Raw genomic sequence first — 22,794 nt, forward strand, 5'->3', positions numbered from 1 at the left:
AAAATGCAAGAGCTGAAAGGTTGAAAACTTGCAAAATTGCAAAGCCATTGTGATCAGTTATGGGTGGCTGATTGTCAGCTGGATCCAGAAAGAAAGAGTTTGGCAGAACAACTCAGCTATTAAATGAGCTGGAGAGCCGGCTGCTGAAGAGCAGGAGGAGGAAGAAGGGAAAAGACTGGTCATAGGCAGTGTCCGCGTTTCAGTAAAAGTAGGATTTGATATCACTAATTCTTGCCAAGTTCCGGAAGGATCTTAAAAGGGCTCTAAGAATCTGGACAAAAATAGACCCACGTGGGGGGCCTGGGTGGCTCAGTGGGTTAAGCCTCTGCTTTCAGCTCAGGTCATGATCTCAGGGTCCTAGGATCAAGCCCCGCATTGGGCTCTCTACTCAGCAGGGAGCCTGCTTCCCCCCCCCTCTCTGCCTGCCTCTCTGCCTACTTGTGATCTTTCTGTCAAATGAATAAATAAAAAAAAAAAATCTTAAAAAAAAAATGAACCCACGTATTTTGAAGAAAGTAAAGGCCTATCCTTTTAAGAAAACGATGAAGAGTAGCTCCACATTTATCCTTAGTATGTGTTACGCGCTGCCTTCTTTCTTAAAAAATGTACTGAAATATGTGTTTGGCTCCATTCATTCATTCTGAGTCTCCTCATGTCTGTGAGATTCTTGCGTTTTGTAACCTGGAGCAGTTTCTTGCTTTTTCCTTCATGTGGCTAGAACTTCCTTAAATATGTATACTATGCTTTATTTGACTTTTGTGAATGAACATTAGGTTATTTACAGTTTTAGGCAATTACAAATAAAGCTGCTATAAACATGCTTGTTCAGCTCTTGTGGACATAAGCTCCTATTCTACCAGGGTAGATTTTTAGCGGTGGGACTGTTGGATCAGAGGGAGATGTATATTCATCTTCAATAGACACTGACCACCTTTTCCTAGTGTGGTTGTATTAATTCACTCTCTGACTAGCAATGAGATTTCTAGTTGCTCTGCATCCTTGCCAATAGTTGGCTTTGTTAGCCTTTTATGAGCTATTGTGGGGCTATGTTGGTCCCACTGTAGTTTTAATTAGCATCTTCTTGTTGAATAATGATGTAAAACACTTTTTTTTTTTTTTTTTTTTTTTTTTTTTTTTTTGCCCATTTGGTATCTTTATGACATAACTGTTTAAATCTTTTGCCCATGGGAAAAAAAAAAATGGTCTGGTCCCTAGGTGGCTCAGTTGGTTAAGCTTCTGCCTCCACCTCAGGTAAAATCCCAGGATTCTGGGGTAAAAGTCCTGCATCGGACTCTTTGCTTGTCTCCTTACTTCTTCCTCTACCCCTCCTCCCACTAGTTCTCTCAATCCCTCTCTCTCTCTCCTCCCAAAAAAAAAAAAAAAAAAAAAATTGTTATCTTTTTCTTATTGGTTTGTCAGAGCTCTTTATTGTAAAACATTCTTTACATATATATGTCTGACTTAAACTTTAACCCAGTGAATTTGGTCCTTCATTATCCTCTTTTAATAATGGGAGAACCAGAGGCACATGAGATTTTAAATTAACTTACCAAGATGAAATAGCTTGTATGCAGAATGCTGGTATGATTGCAAAATTCCTGCTTTAACTACTAGGTTATCCTTTCTCTCCCAAACAGCGACAGATCCTCCAGGTTTCCAGGTTACAAAGAGGTCAAACTTAAATCTGTTTCTACCCATCAAAAGAGTCTACAGACCTCTTATAATTTTGTGAGGGCCAATGAATTCTCAAAAGATCTCCACAGCACAAGAGTAGGTCCTGATGAGTGCACGCGTGGCATCTGGGTCCCTAGAGCATCCACCCAGGGGAACAGCTCTGACCTCTGTATCTTTGGATGGTGCTATATTTTCTCCTGATAAACGGCAAAACCAGGAACTTAAACTCAGTTGGTCATTAAATATTTGTTGACTTTTTTTTTTTTTTTTAAGAGAAAGCTGTTAATTCCAGTGTCTCTGCCAAATTTCACTAGGGTACATTAATGCTGCAGGTAGGAGGAAAGTAAATTGGCAGAGAAGTTAAATGTGGTCAGTCCTTTCTATCTAAATCCCCTTATTAGCTTCACTTAAATGAAGGAGCACTTTGCCTGCCTTCCTGTCCTTGTGTGAAATGCCATGAAGCTACGGAAATTCTACTGAGTTCTGCCGAAGAAACTGGTTTCTTTTCAAAGAGTGAAGTGATCTTATTATATCCTTTACATTTCTGAAATATCTGTAAAGTTTAATTAGGTAATGTATTGTAATGCTTGCCAAGGTCTCAGAATAGAGGATGATACTGTTACAAATTACTGATTATTTTTCATTTTCAAGATGTTTAAAATACTGAAAGAGCGGGAGCTACAAAAATTTGTAATGTTCATCAAACTTTTTCAATGCAAATCAAAAATATAGTATTCCTGAGATAATCTTTGTTAAAGGCAAAAAGAGATCTTTATAAAGGTAATATAAACTCAAATATCTGTTCTTAATCAGTATGCTAATGTTTCTTTAAATATATTGTCAAACTGCCTAATAAGGTAAAGTCAAGAACTGAATGCTATTTGCAATTTCCAAATAACATCAGTCATTACCAATTGCCCTAGGCTTTTCTTGGGCCAACATTATACGTGATTGAATAATTCTCCTTTAATTAGTACAGTAATGAATAAGTATACCTTCTAAGCTTTGGTTATTTAGATGCAACTTAATTTCCAAGTCTAAGTCAGAAGAACCAGCAGCTGTCTCTTATAGAACATAAAGTATGTTTCTATTTTAAAAATGAGAGCTATGAACAGTTAAGGATTTATGAAGAACTATGAATTTAATTGTTAGGTTTCTGTGTTCAGTCCAAAAGGCAGAGCTGGTCAATGGGAAATACTTTTCATACCCTTGAATTAAGTACCTCAAAATTCATCAATAACAAAGAAAAATCCCACAGTTATAAACTGGTTGGTTTAGATACATGCCAGATCTAGAAAAACAAAATCAAACTTAAAACTACCTTGCCTGAAGCGCTGGGGTCACAGAATTCCCTAAAAATCCAGATATGTTACTGTTATAATATATAACAGTTACAAGTAATATATAAAATATATAACAGTTACAAGTAAAAATGATTTCTTCTTTAAAATTCAACATAAAGTCTGATAAGACCTGAAAATTTTATAAAACTCTACTTGTTGGCATTAGGAATCAATGGAAAGCTAAAGAAACTGCATTCTAATAGGACTATGAGGATGTTACACATGGATGTGTCACATTCAAAGTCATACATTCAGAATACCTACGTGCCTGGATTTAGTATTTTTAATGTAAACAAAATAGCTATTCTGAATATTTATTATTCTTTATTTAATGGAAAGTACCCATCTCCGTCTTTCCTGCAGAGAAACTTTTGTGATCACACTGAAATTAGAGCAAAATACACAACAGCAAATTCCCAGTGTTATCCAAAGGGTATTATATTTGAAAAACAAGTGGTTTTCACTCATGGTAGTTCTACTCTAGTGCACTCAAATACTATCTGCTGCTCCTGGTCCTGTTACTCAGTCTCCAGTACCTTGGTGATCAAATACTTGTGTGATTTTGTTTTTAATACAGTCATCCTACCCTGTTTCCCTTTGCATTTACTACGGAGAAAAATCTTTCACAGTGTGATAAGACATCCCCTTATCTAAAGTATCTCTAGTATCCATTAAGCAAGTATTCTAAAATCATATTTTCTTTTTTTGTCTTTCTTTCTCACCTTCTTTCTCTCTTTCTCTCTCTCTCTTTCCCTTCCTTCCTTTCCCTCCCATCCTTGCCTCCTTCGAGATTCATGCACAGGGTTGCACACATGCATGTGCATGTTGTGGGGAGTGGCAGCAGGAGAGGGAGAAAATCTACAGCAGACTTCCTGCTGAGCTAGGAGACCAATATGGGGCTTGATCCCATGACCCTGAGATCATAATTTGAGCCAAAACCAAGAGCCGGACCCTTAATCAACTGAGCCACCTAGGCACCCCATACATTCTTTCACTTAAGAAAATATTTTTGATGAAATGTAACTACTGGCTCAAAGAGGATCAGGACAGATTTAGCACATGTGATTTAAGCTGAAATGAGGTTAAGGCAAGTGAGGTACAAAGGGTATGAAATTTAAGGGCCTTGAGAATGAATGCCTCCCTCAATTTTGTACCCTGTCCGTCCCTGGCCTTACTTAGTCCCAGCCCTGCATACGATACAACCACTCAGAGAGGATGGGGCTAGATGAAAAGACTAAACAGGAGCCTTAAGGGGACAAGGACCGGAAACTCAAGAGGGCTGTGTGGTCATAGAAGGGAGGCTCTAAAGGGAAGATAAGGAGAAAGAAACTGAAATGTAGGACCACCAAAGACAAAGTCTAGTAGAATACTAGACAGTTTTTCCTTGGAGCCACAATTAGAAACCATATTCTGAAGAGGGGACCAAAAAGAAATACCATTATTTCATCCATTCATGATCTGAGCATATTTTGGCTATTACTTGAAGTGTTAGCTTCATTTTAATTCTTTAGGTTCAAATTAGTTTCTTGCTAACATTCTTGTATTATCTAGCATTTTCCCTTTCCAACACTCATACAGTTTTAATTATTTGCTTGAGATTTGTCTTGTTTGTCAAATGGAAGCTAAAGGTATGCAGAGATCTCATTCACTACTGGAATATTGGCAGTACCTGCGACCTATTAGGTACTCATAAATAATTGTTAAATGGCCTTAAATCTTCTTGGAATCACCGGTCCACTTAGAATTTATAGTGTTGTTACCATGTTTCTTCATCTTCTTGTCCTTCCAAATGGACAAAAAAAGATAAGTTTGGATCTTGCAAATAACTGAAGTCAGAAAAAAAGAGCTTGAACATACTAATGGTGACTATGAAAATTCTTAACTTCATTTTTCTTATTGAACCTTGGTAATACTTTATATATTCTAGATGCAAGCCCTTTATCAGATATATGCTTTCCTACTATTTTCTCCAAGTCTGTGGCTTGTGTTTTTATTCTTGTGACAGTGTCCTTCAAGGAACAGAAGTTCTTGATTTTACGAAGGCTTATTTCCTTTCTTTTAGAGATTGTGTTTTTTAATGTCATACTATGAAATCTTTATGTAACCACAGCTGCAAAAATTTCCACCATGTTTTCTTCTAGAAGGTTTATAGTTTTAGTTCTTATTCATATGGTATATGGTGTGAGTTACAAGTCAAGATTCTGTCTCAGGATTTGTTTTTTGTTTGTGCTATTATTGTTGTTATTTTTGCATATGGATGTCTAATTGTTCCAGTACCATTAAAAAAACAAACAAACAAAAATCCCTTTATTCTCCAATGATTTCACACCTTTGTCAAAGTTCCATTTTTGAGTGTATGCTTACAGGTCTATTTCTGGACTTTCTATTCTACTCCATTGTTCTATGTATCTATCCTTTTGTCAATACCACACATTTTTGATAACTGTACTTCATAATAACTCTTGAAATCAGGCAATGTCAGTCACCAAACTTTGTTCTTATTTTTCAAAATTATTTCAGCTAATCTAGTTCCTTTGCCTCTCCTTTTAATTTTAGAATCATCTTGATGACTTCTCTAAAAAGTCCCACTGGAATTTTGAATAAGATTACAATGAATCTTTATTAAATTTGCCTGTAGCTTGAAATCCTTCAGCTGTGTCAGCAAATTCAAGTCCAGTGGCACTGCAGATAAGCTTCTGACAACGAAGAATACAACAGATCTTAAGTAAGTGCTAATCAGAGAAAGATATTAAACTACCTACCAATGATCTTACACATCCTAGGAATGTAGGAAATGTTCACTGCCCGGAGCTCCTGAGGATTCACAAAGATGAAAGAGCTACACAGGCTCTCAAGCTTAAAGGAAATACTATCAGTTATATCCAAAGAAAATAATATTACTACAGCCTTTCCATATTGTCATGATCTTTACAAAAGAAAGGATTAGTCAGGCAAAAGTTCCACTGACCTTTTTATACCCATATGCATGTATATACATATATATATAATCACTTGAAATTAAAATCTCTTAACCATCCACATCTAAAAGAAGGGTTTTTTGAAATGCTGGAAGAAAAGCCTCATCGTACATGGCGATATTGGCCCAGATGAAATATCAGCATCATTAGATGAGAACTTTGAGCCTGGTCTCCAAAATGTCTTTTCCCCCATGTAGTAGACCCAGCAAAACATCAAAGTATTTCATCTGGATGAAGATCTGTACCTGGTTGGCTGGTCAGTCCTGGGAGAGATTCCTGCAACTGATAAGTTGAGGTGGACGACGATGTGCCATCAGCCGTGTTATTTGATGTCATATATGCCCCGTACGTGGAGGCTGAGTAATACTGTGCATACTGGTTTTGGCCAAAGGCTGTGTAGGATGGGTAATCCTGAAAGAAGAATTGAGACTTATGTGTTCTTGAAAAAGGAATTACTTCTGGTCCAAAGAAATCACTATGGTAACTGAAAGGTTAGTATTTGGTTCCATTTGTTTTAGAGTCCTCAGTTTTGAGGTGATCCTAGTGAGTTCACACAATTATGAACTACCCTGCTGGTTTCACCAACCAGGTCTAGCACATAACTCTCCAACTGCCTAAAGGCTGCACATGCCTCACGTAACCACAATTACTTATCTGGGGATGTACGTCCTAAGGTCTTAGGTGAGAGAGTAAATAAAAGAAAATAGAATAATAGAGTTTTTTACCCACACTTTCATAGGCTATGTGTCGTCTAAGGTCTTGACTTAAAGTGCCTAGTGAGGTTTTTAAATATTGAGTTTGCCTCATTTGCTAGAGAAAGAAGAAAGCATTGAGTCAACTCCTCTGTCCTGCCTTTTATTAAAAAATTATAAGAACCTTAAAGTAATCTAAGTAATCCTTCAAAATCCTCTACATATTAAGATAACAAATAAGAATTTGTTGTAATAATTTGTGTTTAATGTATCTAGCATGTTTTAGCCCAAATTGTTATCAGTGATGATAAAACTTGGTCAGGATTATGATTCCCCGATACATGTTCCTAAGGGAACAAAGATACACATTTGATGCAGTTTTCAAAAAAAGGAAAATCTTTATGTAAGTAAATATCTGTATAAGCAAATATATGTATTATCAGAAAGGATTAGGTAGAGATGACCCTTGACTAACATGGGTTTGACTGCATGGGTCCACTTATATGCAGATTTTTTCAATAAATATAGAATATAGTACGGTAATGTATTTTCTCTTCCTTATGATTTTCTTAATAACATTTTTTTCTAGCTAACTTTATTGTAAGAATACAATATATAACACCTATAACATATAAAGTCTACGTTAATTGGCTGTTTAAGTCATCAGTAAGGCTCCCTGTCAACAGTGGGCTATTTCAGTTAACTTTTAGAAGAGTCAAATGTTACACATGGCATTTTGACTGCATGGGACAACCCCCATGTTGTCTAGTTCAACTCTAGTATGGCAGGAAATGAAAATTCTGTTTGTCTGCTAATTTCAAGATCTGATATTCCCCATCACCACCTGTAAGCTAAGGAAAACACCTCTCAGCAATACTTGGACAAAGGTCCTAGCAACCTATCTTTGTCAGAGTAAGACACTTACACAGGCAGTGTTCAAAGGTGTTAAGTGGATTCACCCATTTAATCCTCACACCCGCCTATGTGCTATTGTTACCCCATTTTTCACTGACGGGGTCGAAGGCACAGTGTGGTGAAGTGATCTGTGTGCTCGAGGTCAGACAGCTAGCAAGTTTCAGGCTGGAACTGGTCCCCAGAGAGGCTGACTCCGACGTCTGTGTGCTGAAGCTGTCCCTGAGGCTGCTAACATCCTTACGGGAAGTTGAAGTGACTTAGAGGAAAGGTCCACACTACTAGCTACTGGTGACTAAAACATATTTTTGTATTCAAACATAGCTCAGAGATCTTCCTCCCACTACTATCACCCTAGTCCAAGCTACCTTCACTTCCTGTTGGAGCCAGTGGACCAGTTTTCCAATTTGTCTCATTTCCAGGTTTAGTTTTCTCCAGAGTGATATTTTCAAAACAGAGACTGTATGACACCATGCTCCTGCTTGGAATCCCTTAATAGCTTCCCACTGGGCTTGTGTAACCCTCACAGAGGGATACACATACAGAGCCCTGCCTATCTTTATAAATATGCTTCCCCCTCTGCCCTCCTGCACAAACTAAACGCTCCCCTTCTTGGAATTCACTGGTGCACCAAGGGTTTCACCTCTCAGAGGTGAACCCTTTCTATGCCCGAAACACCCTGGCCCTCCTTTCTTCACCAGTCTTAGGAGACATCCCAAATGTCGCTTCTACAGACAAGCCTTCCACAAAATCTTCCCTACTCAAAATTAGATGTCTATTAATACTTTTAATAGACTCCGTTCTGACTCTTCGTGCTTTCCAATTCTATATTTATTCATGCATTTACTGGTTTATTGTCTGCTTCTCTTGGCAGTTGGTGATATCCAGGAGGCCAGAACCAGGTCTTATCCACTCCAGTCCTCACTTACATGTCCCCAGCATACAGACCAGGTCCTAAGACATAATAACTACTCAATAAGTGTTAGCTAAACTAATAGACTGGCATTTCAACCATGGTCCAAGATACAGGTTGTGAGTCATATTGGAGCCACTCTATTTAAATGTTTAGATAGTATTAGATTTGTTTTGTGCTATAAATCTTTCTTCTACTTTATGAATCTTTTATAAATCCTCCCAAGTAGAACAAAGTAGTCTTTCTTTTATGCTATACACCACTCTGCCTAGTGTTTATTTCTACTATTATATTCATTATATCCTACCCTCTATTCATATTATTTTCCTATCTGTTTCGGTAGAATTGCTTCCTTCCAGACAGCAGAAAATAATGACATTATTTTTGAATTTCAATGCCTGGTCAAAAGTCTAATGAATAATAAGAGCTCAATAAATGTTTCCTGTATCAACAAAAAAGTAAGTAAAATGAAGCTACCTGGATTATCAAAAATTCTCAATATTTTTCAATATAAAATAGACATACTAGCTTTGATGTTTAATATTTTAAGAAACCATTTTTTCTAACTAATGCCAAATTACACGATTTAATTCTATGAAAAATGGTATTTTTCCACACTAATAATCACAATTTCTTTTTTGCCTTTTGTTACATTAATAAACATTAAAAGAAGGCAATTAATATAATCCCTTCAATAAATCCAAAGAGTGTACTTGTGCAATAACTTAGATTTTAGAATATATAAAAGTCTAACAACAATGTTAAAGTAAAATAGTGTATTGTCCAGCAAGGAAATCAACTACCCTTCTATCTCAACGACTCTGAACTTGACAGAACTAGGAAATAAGCAAAAAAGATTCTGAAGTGTTAGTATATTCACCCATCGCAAACGTTCATTCTCGCTCCACACACTATTCTAACAAACTAGATTTTAGAACTCACAAAAATACTAAGAAAATATAATTAAGAGGAGGACTAAGGACTACTAGAGGCAAGCACCCTGACAAAAGCAAAAATTACAGCTATCAGGAAAGTAGGAATCAAACATTTATTAAAATGAACCACAGAATTAAAAGAAAAAAAATCCAGGAGGCATTTGATTTAGTAGCAAATATTCTGTACTATCAATGTCATAACCTACTTATTGGCTGTAGTTCAATTTCTTAATTAATTTTCATAATAACTTGTCAAAAATGAAATTATATTTAGTAAAGAGTTTAAAATAATATGAAAGTACACAATATATTTTGTAGTTCTGTGCCAAATGATTAAAATAAAAATCATGGCTTAAATGTTTAAAGGACATACAACCAGAAAACCTAAAATGCCCAGAATAACACAGATCCCAAGAATTGTGGAAAGCTAATTTTTTATCACCTTGAAAAAACCTTTTTCTAGGAGAGTATACGCTTACATGATAACTGAAACTATTCTTCAAAGATCTGAAATAGACACAAAAAGCCTAAATATAAAAAAGCTACTATACCTGTTGTGAACCGCTAAAATTTGTTGAATTGGAGACTGAATTATTTGCATAAATAGTAGATGATGGTGCAAAACTAGAACCTAGAAATAAAGAAAAAATTGCACTTAAAAAGTATTTATTTGCAAAATTATAAAAACATTTCACTTTGCAGAATCCAATGAGAGAAGTATATTTTTAATTTTGTTAAGGCAACAAAACATGAAATTTGAAGTTGAGAGATTTATAAGGAAATGAGTGCTTAGTTCTATCCTTCTTGTGACAACAGATAAATTCTTTGCTGTAGATTTCTGTTGGACTAAACAGGAGCACATGGGAACAGTCTTAAGGACAGCAGTTAACCTTTGAAGGTTAAATGCCTAGAAGAGCAGGGTTTTCAAAGAATAAAATGTTATGCAGACAGAGTACTCCTAGGAAGCTACTGGAACTTTCAAATGGTCATACAAGCTGCATATGCACACAGAAACCATTTGAGCTAAACACGTGGATGGGCTTAGCTTAGGAAACATAGAACCAACTTAGAACTGATGCTTGCAGCACCCTGTCTTTTCTTTCCTCCTCTGTCCTTTCCTTGGAGCCAAGAAAGATGTGAAGCGGGAGTCAGACTAAGTATAGTACAGTCACCCAGGGCTTGAGAGCCTTCAAAGATCTGACTACAAAGTTAGAAATTTAATCGGTTTTTAAATTATTTTTTCAATTAAAAACAAGTGAGATATCAATGTAAAGATCATTTTTAAACATATCTTCCATGGAATGGACTTAGGAAGAAGTAAAATGAAAAACTACTGACACAGCTGATTACTTGTTTTATCAATGTGTTTAGAATTGCAATAATATTATATAATTAACACAAACTGATCTGGCCCAGAATATCCAACATGACGTATTGGGGGGAAATCAATGAAAATGTACTCATGGTTGCTTTCATACTCCTAACTGATGATGTGTGGCCCACTGTGACTTGAACATTTATGTAACTATATTTCTATATATACTACTATATTTCTACAGTTTAGATAAAAAGAGACCTGACCTTTCAGCCAAAAAGGTCTAGGTAACTATTTCACTTTAGTTGATGGACTACAATTTCAACACTGGGTTGATTAAAGAAGTATGATTTAGATAACCCCAAATGTATGACAGAACAGACACAATGACAGAAAGCTTTTAATGCATTTACTATGTCACTAAAATTCTTTCTGCAACTACTACCTAATGACCAAATGTAGAAGCAAAATTAAATACTCAGATGTAGAGGATTGTTGCGGGGGGGGGGGGAGTACAAATTATATAAATATTTCTAGTATTAGAAATATTTATATTTCTAATTATATATTAGAATTATATATTGAATTGATTATATAATTACTATATTGAATATATAGAATTTTATTAGTAATTATATAAATATTTCTAGTAAGAAATAAAGTATTAATAGAGGAGAGGTATTTGAGGAATGAACAGAAAATCCAAAATAGTTAAATGGTAAACGGGACTTAGAAAGGTATTAACTCAATTTTAAATATAATCAAAGCAGCATTACACACTTAAGGAATATGGACAAGAAAACGCACATGAATCTTTGAACCTCACTTAAACAGATGCCTGTGTAAGACTGACATGGCTCGGAGGTTACTCTGCTTGGACTTAGTGTCCTGCCAATTTCATACAACTTCAACTTAAGTACTGAAATTTGGTATAGGTCACGTTTCCTGATGTATATTCAATTCTTTCCACCATGTTTTTTTCTGTTTTGTTTTTGTTTTTCCTCTTCTCTAGGTATTTGTCTTTCCAGATGCAAACAGCAGTAACAATTAAAACCATTTTCGTGAAGGCATATCCCTATTCTGAAGCCAAGGAGTCTCATCCAGAGAATTCCTCCTCATGTAACATGCTTCCTGTGGGGTGGCTTACCTGGCATCTGGTAAGAATACGGCGTCTGGCCTGGCTGTGGGGTGGAAAACCCTGGGCTGTAACTGAGGCACCCGCTCTGTAACGGGGATGGGGTCTGTGAAAGTCCACTCTCCGTCTTGATGCCTGGCAACATCACGCCCAGATCTGTTTGGGAAATGCAGAGCACAGACCCTCGCATTAGTAGAATGACCTTGCTCCTGAATTGTCACTTATGCTAGAAAATCTAAGCACTAGGCATCAGGATTACCCGCTCATAAGCAAAGAAGCAGAGAAAAAAAGAAAAGCGATACCGTAAGTGGGCAGGCTGTAGGGCTGTCCTGTCTGTGAGTAGGCTGTGTAGACCGCTGGCTGCTGCATCCCCGAATACTGAGTCTGGCCTGCGTAGGCAGACATCGTTTGAGCTGCTGGTGTAGAAAGAATGTGTGGATAGGGCCTAAATATCAGAAAAATAGCATTACTGTGGCAACAAAGACTGCACATTACTTCAGACAGCTTAGATTCAGTGAAACCTTATCATAGCCAGGAAGTAACCCTCTTCTTCATCCACAATACAATTCTAACAACAGGGAAAGGACAAGAGTCCAAACGTCCCAAGCTCTGCTACCAGTCAGTATAGCAACTTGGGACAAATGGTTTAAACTCCTTAAAGACTTACATCTCACCTATATCATGAGACATCTGGATCAGAAAGTCTTCTGTTTACAGTACTTGTTGACCTCTGAAATAGTATCTCAATTAATGTGCAGACCAGGGAAGTGGAGTCCAGGTCAGTTAGCATAATCATGAGCTTACCTACAGTTTCTACCTACAGTCTCCCCTGCTGCTATACCACAGATACACAAGTCATGAAAAGTCCTACCAATTCTCTGCCAAGAACAGGACATTTAAAAAACAGAAAAGAAAGGAAAAAGGTAGGCAGCTGCTTCCTGAAAAGAAATGGAATGCCACCCCTTTTATTGTGCCACATTTTACAGAATGTTCCCGAACAGATATCCAAATCTGTCTGTACTTAAGGGCAGAGACTGTAGCTGCTCCAGAGAATAACATTTAAATGTGTGTGGATCATGACTCCAAAACCTTAACACATCTGGCTGCTTGTAACCAAATTCAGATATATACCTAATATTGTTAAATTTGAAATTTCTACCTCTGCCTTCAGTAAGTTGACTTTGTTTGTTATAAAAACAATGGAGCACATTATTCTAAAATATGTGCCTGAGAACTTGAAATCCCATGAAAATGATGTTATATGGAACAAATTATGAAGGGTTAACATTTGAATAAGATGTAATCTTTTCAGATTTTCCTTAAGCTAGTCAGCATTTTTGAATTTCCATTCAGAAATCAGTGTTTTCTGGTTTGAGCTTGACGCCTTCCTCGAGGTATACAAAAATCCAGAATTAAAGGGACAGTCTGGACAAACAGGAGTCTATCTCTGTTCCTGGATTTGTATAGGGTATTTGTCCGTACGTCTAACCCACCCAACTGCTCTGTGCAAGCATCCATCTATTCAACTATCTATGACACACTTACATACACAAAGGAATCTACGGAGCACTTACTTGGAAGGATATAGCTGTGGGGAATACTGATGTGCTGATCTGGGGCTGTAGCCACTACTTGTTATTACTGTAAGACACAAAAAAACCAGTGCAAAAAAAGTTGCTTCGTGAATATGTTTCACTAGAATGACAAAGCCAGTTTGAAGAAATTATCATGTTCAAGAGATGTTTCTACAAATTCACTCATTTTCTAAACAGAAAAAAAATCCTTTTCTAAACAGAAACAGATGCCTAAATATTTTCTTCTAATGGAACTGCGTCAAGTTTGGCCTAAGAGCATAAAATGAAATCCCCTCACAATCCTTTCTCTCTGTCGTTCTTTCGCGTTCTCACATCAGTAGCATATTCTGACGTACGATTAAGTAGGAATAAATATCCTTGATTCCAGACCATTATGATTTCATGACAAAGTAAATTTTTAAACATTTTCAAACTTTAGGTTTTATGTTTTAAATTCCAACTAGGACAGCAACATACTGCTCTTCCTCCGTATCTATTCTACTAAAAATACAACAAACTTTCAAGAAAAATGTGAGTTTCCAACTGCACTTTGAAATTGTAAAATGCTATCATTTATGGCCTCTAATTTTACCAATCATATGAGCAGTTAAAAATGCAGAGTCCAAGATATCTGAGTACTAAGTGGAGTATACATAGAAAGCAGGAGTGGTAACACACCATGTCTTATGAAACACCATTGCATAATGCCCTAGCGATCATATTTATAAATATATTCTGAACTATCAGAGACAGCGCTTTCTTGAGGAGAACTCAAAGGTGAAAGTCAGGTCCTGTTGACATTTTGTCCTAACATGCAGCCCCAAACTGGACTACATTCAGAAGTCTGGAAGTTTCTCTTAACCAACTACCTTGACTAAGATAGATGTATTGCAAGTACATGGACTCCATAGTGTTGAGGCAGTCCCTTCAGAGCCAATCCATACTGGGCAAGCACACAGAGTGTCTTTATTAGGCCATCTGCTGTTCATTCACTTTTCAAAAAGATTAAAGTAGTACACAATGCAGTGCTGGAATTAGTTTAGTCTAATCAATCATAGTTATACTTCAAAGTACTGTGTCCTTCCTAAGTTGTTCATAATAATTCTTGAGCTAAACTTTGAGAATTGTAAAAGTGACAAATAGGTTTAGGTTGCTAACTATTTTATGAAACATGATATATTCCTACATCCAAATGCTATTAAGTACCCTTGTGATCTGTCATTTTGTAAACACATAGAATTTAGTGTATTTAAAATGCTATTTGGCCTGTAAGGTCTGAGTATGGAAAGTATATTATGGTTTTTCATAGCAATAGTGCAGAAAGTATGTTTTCAAGGATATTATGAACCAGTTTTGAGAATCACTGAATATGACGAGAGGTGTCAGGTTCTAAATGTTTTAACTAAACAAAATTGAAGTGAAATTGCTATTTAAATTTGCAAATCATTGACCAATGAACCATTAGTTTTCTACTGATTTATTAAAAGCTTAATGTTAAAACTTTCAAATCACTTTAACGAGAATATGCTTTTCCTACCACACCACAGATGCTAAGCATATATTACATAACAGCAATAGTGTTATTCCCCAGGAAATTCAGTCTGTTTCATTAACTCACAATAGTGAGCAAAAATATAGTTAAATGAGGCATAACTCCATGTGTTGTCACTTATTTATAAAATGTCATTTTATAGTAATCAATTCTTCTCAAGATTGCAAATCACAAAACTGTTCCAAAGCGACATCAGAAAATGAAAAGAACCATCCACCAGAGCAACTTTTATTTAAAAAAAAAAAAAAAAAAAAAGCCAAAGAGCAAAATTACTTCAGAGAAAAAGCCCCATATACCTGAATGGAAATCTGAATATAGGATTTTCCTCCTGCTAATGAATGAATCTAGACAATATTAAAATAATGTACCCATAACAGTACCAAAGCTCAACATTTAAAATTTCTATTAATGTCTGAATGTTCACTTGCTAAATAGAATGCAAAACCTCTAGCTCAGAAAACTAAGATGTTCATATAAAACTTGCTTCTACACTAAAATGTATGTATTTATTCTAACTCATGAGTCTTTAGGTAAGAGAAAACAACAAAAGTTCACTAAGGAGGGTTGAGATTCCACCGACCAGAGTAAAGTCTGTTTCTACACAGGGCAGCCTAATCTTCGGTATGGTTTCTGGACTACTGTGTACAGATTTCAGAGACGTTCCTCTCATTCCCCATTGTCATTTCAGTAAACAAGAGTTATTACCCAACACGCTCAACTCATTATATTCCATCATCTCTGCAAATAAAAGTAAACAAACTGCTTGTTTTCAAAATGTCCTGAAAGTTAATTAAAGCAAATGTCTATATAGTATTACAAGATTCTCAGAGGGTGATGCAAACAATTTTAAGGTTTTAGTCTAATCACTGTGACACCTTAGATCAGAGATTCTCAGTGGGGCAGGAGATGGGAAATGAGGGAGCTGGGCAGGTAGGATTTTTACCTACAAGGGGACATTTAAAATGTCTGGAGGCATTTGGGGTTATCATGACTGGGGAGTATTACTGTCCTGCTAGGACAGACAATAGGGATGCTGCTAAACCCCTTCCAATGCAGAGGACAGATCCTCCACTACAATCAAAAAAAGAAAAAAGTTAGCCAAATTTTTAATAGTGCTACTGTTGGGAATCCCTGACTTTGAACACTTTGTCTAAAGGAACCTGGTCCATGGTACTAGAAATGTTCTATATCTGAGCTGTTCAACACCATAGTCACAAAGAGACCACAGGCAGCTCTTAAACACTTGAAATGTGACTGCTGTGATGAGAGACAACATTTTTACTTTTACCCAATTTTAAATAATTTAGACTTAAATAGCCACATATGTCTAGTGACTATGGGACAGCACAGCCTTAGATAATTCGTAAAGAAAACTGGATAACTATTTATAAAGATAAAGATAATATGCATGAATTTTAGAGAGGATGACTGCTCACAACTATTTCTTTTTCCAATTTTGTATTTTCCAATGGACTATTATAGAAGGGACTGCCAGACTTATCAGAACACGGCTCTGTACTCATTCATACCAGTGACCAGCTGTGAGACCTGGACCGTCTGGCCTTCACCACCTTTAACTTATCTGCACCTCTGTGCTCCTGCCTATAAATCAGATCAGAGTCCTCTGAAATTCCTTGTGGGACTAACGTTACAATGCTGTCATTTAGTTTTCAGTGAACTTGTGGTATGGTATTTAAGTATGCCAGCAATTACTTAGTATTTCCACTTATTTCCCTAAAAATGTGTTCCCTAAGCATTTACTCTGCAGAAAGTTTTACAAGAGTTATGGTAGACGAGCAGTAAAGACTGCTCGAGTAAGTTGGTACCTATTTATCTCGCGGGAGGCAAGTGAATTGCTAGAAAGGATATGAATTAGCACATGGGAGTCTCAAGGCAGAGTGTATGAATTATTACCTCTTTCTGTCTGAAATACCAATACTTATGTGAATATACAACAACTGCTCCCAATCAGTGTGAATTAACGAAGGGGATCATCTATCTCTATGAAAATGCAATGTATGCTTCAATATTATATTCAAGGACGTACTTCTGTTCTTTATACCAGAGGCATACACACGTAAAACCTTTGTGTGTGAGAATATGGATGAAACGTAAGAAATATCGTAGTAGACCAACAGAACTACAATGTAAATTACCACAAAAATTTCTCTAGGTTTACTGTTCATCTTTGTGCTATTCAAATTCCTTCTCAGGTTAAAAAGAAAAAAAAAAAAAAAAGCCTTTCACCAGATAATAAACTAAATACTGTAGCTTAAAATCTTTAACGAAGTCAACTTAATGCGTGTCCTTTGTGCCCACCTGGGAGTTATCAGGTATTTATATTTAAAAGGATTGCTGTTTAAAGATATGCTATTGTACTCTTTGAAGCACTAGGTGAAAGTAGTGCTCTCAGGCTGGGTCCTAATGCAACCAGCATGTGTCCTCCAGCAGCCCATTAACCTTTAATACTTGTCACTCAGCTGCTTACACAAGAGGATTTTTTTTAAACCCAGAGAGGAAACAAGGTTATTTAGAAGGAATCAAATGGATAGTTTTACATCTCGAATGTTGGGAGAGAAGGGAGTTTTTTATGCCATTTAAATGGACAAGTTAAGGGAACAAAGCCAACGATTATGACCTAATGATTAAATTAAACACTGTATAAAATCATTACAAAGGAAGCCAGCCCCGCTTCTTTCTAACAAGGAGGTCAGAGGACAGTTTTGCTGTCAACTGCAAATCCAGTAAAAATGATTCCAAATACAATTTTTAAAAAATATACACTTCTGTCACCATTAGTTCTCAAAAAAAACCCACGTCAGACGCTAAAGTGATAAAAACCCGCATTCTCGAAACTTCGTTTTGGTATTTATGCTGCTTATTCGTCAGGAAGATGATGTGTACCCCAATATGTAGGTAGCAACGCATGAGCTTGAGGCTTTACCTGACCCAGTAAAAGTGTCAAGGGCTCCATCTCCAGTGGTGGTTGCCGCTTCACTGCTGTTCAAAGGCTCTGTTTTGACTGCAAGGAGAGACACTATGTAGAAGAATAAGGACATGTGAGTTTTATTTCTAAATGATTATCAAAGATGCTGACTGTTCCACTAGTGGCTTTTCCAACTACCACGGGCATGCAAGAGAACACTTGAGAGATCCATGAGGAAAGTTGTGTTAATTGAGCTTCTAAAAAATGGACATGCACTTCTAGAGGATTTAAAATAAAAATCCTCTGACTAAGCTAGTTCTCTCAGATCTGGTTTTAAAGGCAGTGTCAACCTTATAAGGGAAAGTGCAGTACACATGTTTGCATTTGTAACTCACCTAAGCACCCTCTGATATTAGAGTCAAAAGACAGAAAAAAGGAATCACAGTTGGTCCTTAGCCCATTTAATCCAAATCATAACAAAGAGATTTACTAGTTTATATTTTATTCTTCCCAAGGAGACAATTTTTAAAAAAAACACATGATAGATTGCATAAAAGTACAATGGAAGCATATGCAAATACAGAAACCATGGGCCTGATGGATGGACAATGAGGCACACAATAAATTTCTGTTTTTAAATATACTAAACAGTATATTTAAAATATTTATTTTAATGTATTTAATGGTATAACAATTTTTAATGTATTATAGAGATAAGCAGAGAGAAAGATCATTTCTACAGCAGTTCTGAAAACTCTTTAAAAGGTTATTTCTACTCTGAAGTTCTATATTTTGCTAAAATTCTCACTTGGGAATGATGTCGGCAGGCACACATCATTATTGTCATTATTAGATGCAGTGAGTGGGGGAAGGGGGGCGTGGAAAAGCCTCGAAAAGCCTCGACCTGTTTTTGTCACACCATATTTTCCCTTTGTGGGCAAAACTCTGCTACATACATCACAGCAGCAAGGGGATTAACTAAATTATTTTCTACTGAACACCTCTTGTGTTTCCTGGTTATGAATGGAATGATACAGTTAAATAAGTTAGAAGCAAGCAGAAAACTATGAAGAAGGAAGCTGAAGACTAGCCAACCATGAGCAAACATGGCAAAAAGAATCGTGCGGTTGGAGTGTCCCCATCAACCAAGCAAGTCAGCAATGTTACTCTGTTAGAAAGGGAATTAACTAGCTGATAGAGAACCATGCAGTAATGATTATGCTCTCTTTCCACACAAACAGAATTGACCAGAACCACCCCCTTAACCCTCCTCCTGCCCCGCAGTGAGCCCTAGAGTTAAGTTAGTATTCATGACTTAAGAATGTCCTGAAGAGGGGCACCTGGGTGGCTCAGTGGGTTAAGCCTCTGCCTTTGGCACAGGTCGTGATCTCAGGGTCCTGGGATGAAGCCCCGAATCAGGCTCTCTGCTAAGCAGGGAGCCTGCTTCCCCTCTCTCTCTGCCTGCCTCTCTGCCTACTTGTGATCTCTGTCTCTGTCAAATAGATAAAATCTTAAAAAAAAAAAAAAAAGAATGTCGTGAAGATTTGCCCAAAGATTCAGAGGAGTACTATAAATGTTGGAAAGCAGTAGTGAAGAAATTTGGATTACTTACCCTAGCAAAAGGGAAGTTTGAGCTTGCCCTATTTTTCAATAACAACAATAATCTGAGGCATAGGGTCTAGTTATTATATAATGATAAATAATGACTTGGTGGTGAAAACTTTACGGTAGTAATTTATATAGCAGTCTATTACATAGTGATGCATTTATAGTTATACCTGACTGCTAATTACATTTCCCACTACAAAATTATTAACTACTACAAAACTATTTATCAGGAGCTTACTATGTGCTAGACCACTGACATGGAACTGATCGTTAAAACAACTCTGATGGATAGGAACCACTGTCCCCATTTTATATAACAGAAAGCTGAAGGGTGGGCTAAGGAGTTTGCATTCGTTCCTTTGCAGGAGATGAAGAAACCATGATCAGAACTCAGGTCTTTAGCTCTCCATCCACAATCTCTCCATCATAATAGCCTGCCTTCGGGTATAAAAATGGCTATGTTCACCACAGGGACTCCTCACAAAGGCTCAGAGATGGATAAGAATGGCCTTATCCTCCAGAGAGTGTATTTAAGAAAAAAAAAAAAGTCAGAAATGAAAACTGCAAATATGAGAACAGGCTACTACAGTATATTTTCCATTTCTTCTCATGAAATTTCTTAACAGGCGGTAAGGAGCAAGTGTGAAAGCAGATAACAGCACACACTTAAAAGATATTTAATATGTGCCAGGGGCTGCTGCTGTGCTTTCCAGATATGAACTCATTTCCTCCTCATGACGATCTTATGAGGTAGATAATATTATCATCTTACTCTTCAAATGACTAAGCTGAAGCACAAAGTAGCTAAATAACTTGCCTGTAGTCACATAGCTAGGAAGAACTAGAATTTGAGACCAGGTGGTATGGGTTCAGAATCCAAATTCTAAACCACACTGCCTCTCAGGAAGCACGAATTATTCAAGAATTCCTTTCATCTATATGAAGATGATCCAGAGTGTGGCCAGGACGGATGTAAAGCTCTCTCTCTGATGTAATGTCCACGTTCGACTTCTGACAAAAAAGCACAGCCCAAAGCCTTCGGCAACACTACTACAGTGTACGGTCTCTTGAAACTTCCAAATTCTAATGCTGGCTAAATTCTTATGTACATGGGCCTAAATCTATAAACAATACTTGTAAAATCGTTGTAAAAAAAATTCCATATTTTGTTTGTGAATTGAGGAGGAAGGATCAGAATGTGAGCTGGGTCTAAAAAACTAGTCTAGAAGCCAGACATGAGGATTAGTTTTGTTACTTTGGATCCCAACTTTGTATTGATGTTGATTATAATCTCCTCAATTTTCATGTTTCAGGTGGTCAAAAGGAGGAGGAAGAAAAGGGAGACAAAGAGTTTGTCGTTGCATTCACTATACTGGAAACGGTGCTCATTAAAATTTTAAAGGTCTGAATTCAGTCAACGACAGAAAAAGAAGTTTCATTTTACCAAAAAGAGGCATCTGTAAAAAGCATATGAAGAGAATCATAGATGTCAAGAAGCGTTCAGTGTACTAACATGCATGGATTTTAAAGTAATTCAACAAATGGATTTGGGGAAAAACTGCACATTAATGCTAATTTATTTTTCACATGCAGGTAAGAACAAAAAGGAAAAGAGGGAAATTTGATTATGTTGCTACAGAAAGTAAATTATTCTCACATTAGGTCAACATCAAGAAACATCTCTTGAGCTCCAAGTAAAATGCAAAGTAATTTGGTTTGATTTTGTGAACAACAACAAAAATAACATTAGGTAATAGTAAATAATTTGATCCTCCAGGGGCAGAAAACCAAGAGAAGTGAAATGGACATTCCATATATGATTAGTTGATTAAAAAGACAGAATACAAATGAGTATCTTAATATTTATAAAACAGGTTACTAGGACAAAGGAAATACTATTTTAATTATAAAGTTTTGAAAAATGTTAAGTCATTTTCAATAAAGGCCCACATATATTTGAAATGTATTCTGATTTCTTTTGTCTTGGTTTTGCTTCTGTACTTTAAATTAAATATGCCATATACTTTTCTAGTGGCAGGCAACTTTGTTTTTAGTTAAATATGTGCAGGGCATTACTGGAAAGATATTCGCCAATGAAACATCTTGCTATTTTCTAAAACTTATAAAAATCCTCATTCCACATGATTATCAGTGTATATTCATGGTCACATTCAAATGTATTTTTTTCTCACTTTTCTTAAATTAACACAGGTTCAACAGGGTTTTTAACCTAATTAGGACAGTGTCCAGAATCATTACATGCTATAAAATGGAAAGGACAATCTTCTATAAGAGAAACATCATATTTTTCAACAAAATGAAACTTACAGACAAATGTTTGGATTTCAAAAGTAACAATCATTTTTTAAAATCCAAAGAGTATTGTGGTTTTACTCCTCTATATATTCAAAATAAGTAATTCAGGGTTCAGGGTTAATTCAGTAATTCAGGGTTTCTCTAAAAGTGAGAAGAGAAACTATATATAGCACTTTGTACAGAACTTACTATTTAAGAAATATAAGCATTTCTTGTTATATAGTTGTAATTTGGATGTTTTTCACAGAGAAAGATGAAAAAAGAAGTAAAAATATTTTTAATATATTGATTATAATATATTGGTATAATTGGATTTTTTTTTTTACCTTTAAAAATAATTGATACCTATGGGCTAAATCAAAATATTACAGGATTATTGTCCGGGGTCAGCTGTGCCTCAACCTTCATCCATACCTCCTATACATATTTTCAGAGCAAATTTAATCTTGTCTGTTCAGATTATCTTTGGAACTCAAGTACAAAGTTAATGGATATTAATGATTTGTGAAGAAAGTCTGTTTATTGTAATAATTCCAAGCTCATGTTCATTAGTTGCACTAGCAAAGTTAATCCTTGAAAGAGAAGGTGACCCAAGTAATTTACATTTTACATTTCATCCTCCCAAATCTGTGATTAAACTGGTATACACTTAAAAGACATACATATGCTAATTCTAAATATACTTCTTTCTGAACCACAAAATCACCCGTAGCTCCTTCTGACAGCACAGGTGTTGCAAAGCATTTCAGGAGGAGTTAGATCAGGAAGGACACAATTTATAACACTGCAGGGGAGCATGCGGTATGGCCTACCGCTTTTTAATAATTAGTATAGTCTATGATTTAGTTTCTCTGAATCAATATGTTCACTCTATCTATGAGCACCAAGTGTCTTTCACTCGTAAATATCTAGAAATAAAAT

The 22,794-nt window shown here is 36.3% G+C and overlaps 1 protein-coding gene across 4 annotated transcripts in view; it reads right to left on the minus strand.

Annotated features, from left to right (window-relative positions):
- Positions 1-22,794, minus strand: part of EYA4 (EYA transcriptional coactivator and phosphatase 4) — a 273,929-nt gene that overhangs the window by 41,202 nt on the left and 209,933 nt on the right. For 3 of the 4 annotated variants that reach the window (XM_013063854.2, XM_004740226.3, XM_045066338.1), the window contains 6 exons: positions 17,968-18,060; positions 13,472-13,538; positions 12,200-12,342; positions 11,910-12,053; positions 9,999-10,078; positions 6,241-6,406 (listed from right to left, as the gene is read on the minus strand). In XM_013063854.2, coding sequence (XP_012919308.2) covers positions 6,241-6,406; positions 9,999-10,078; positions 11,910-12,053; positions 12,200-12,342; positions 13,472-13,538; positions 17,968-18,060 — 693 coding nt within the window. The remainder of the gene's footprint in view (positions 1-6,240; positions 6,407-9,998; positions 10,079-11,909; positions 12,054-12,199; positions 12,343-13,471; positions 13,539-17,967; positions 18,061-22,794) is intronic. The other variant, XM_004740227.3, reaches the window with a different exon arrangement.

This window comes from Mustela putorius, unplaced genomic scaffold, assembly GCF_011764305.1.
Source record: "Mustela putorius furo isolate JIRA1106 unplaced genomic scaffold, ASM1176430v1.1 tig00003863_pilon_pilon_pilon, whole genome shotgun sequence".
Classification (NCBI taxonomy): domain Eukaryota; kingdom Metazoa; phylum Chordata; class Mammalia; order Carnivora; family Mustelidae; genus Mustela; species Mustela putorius.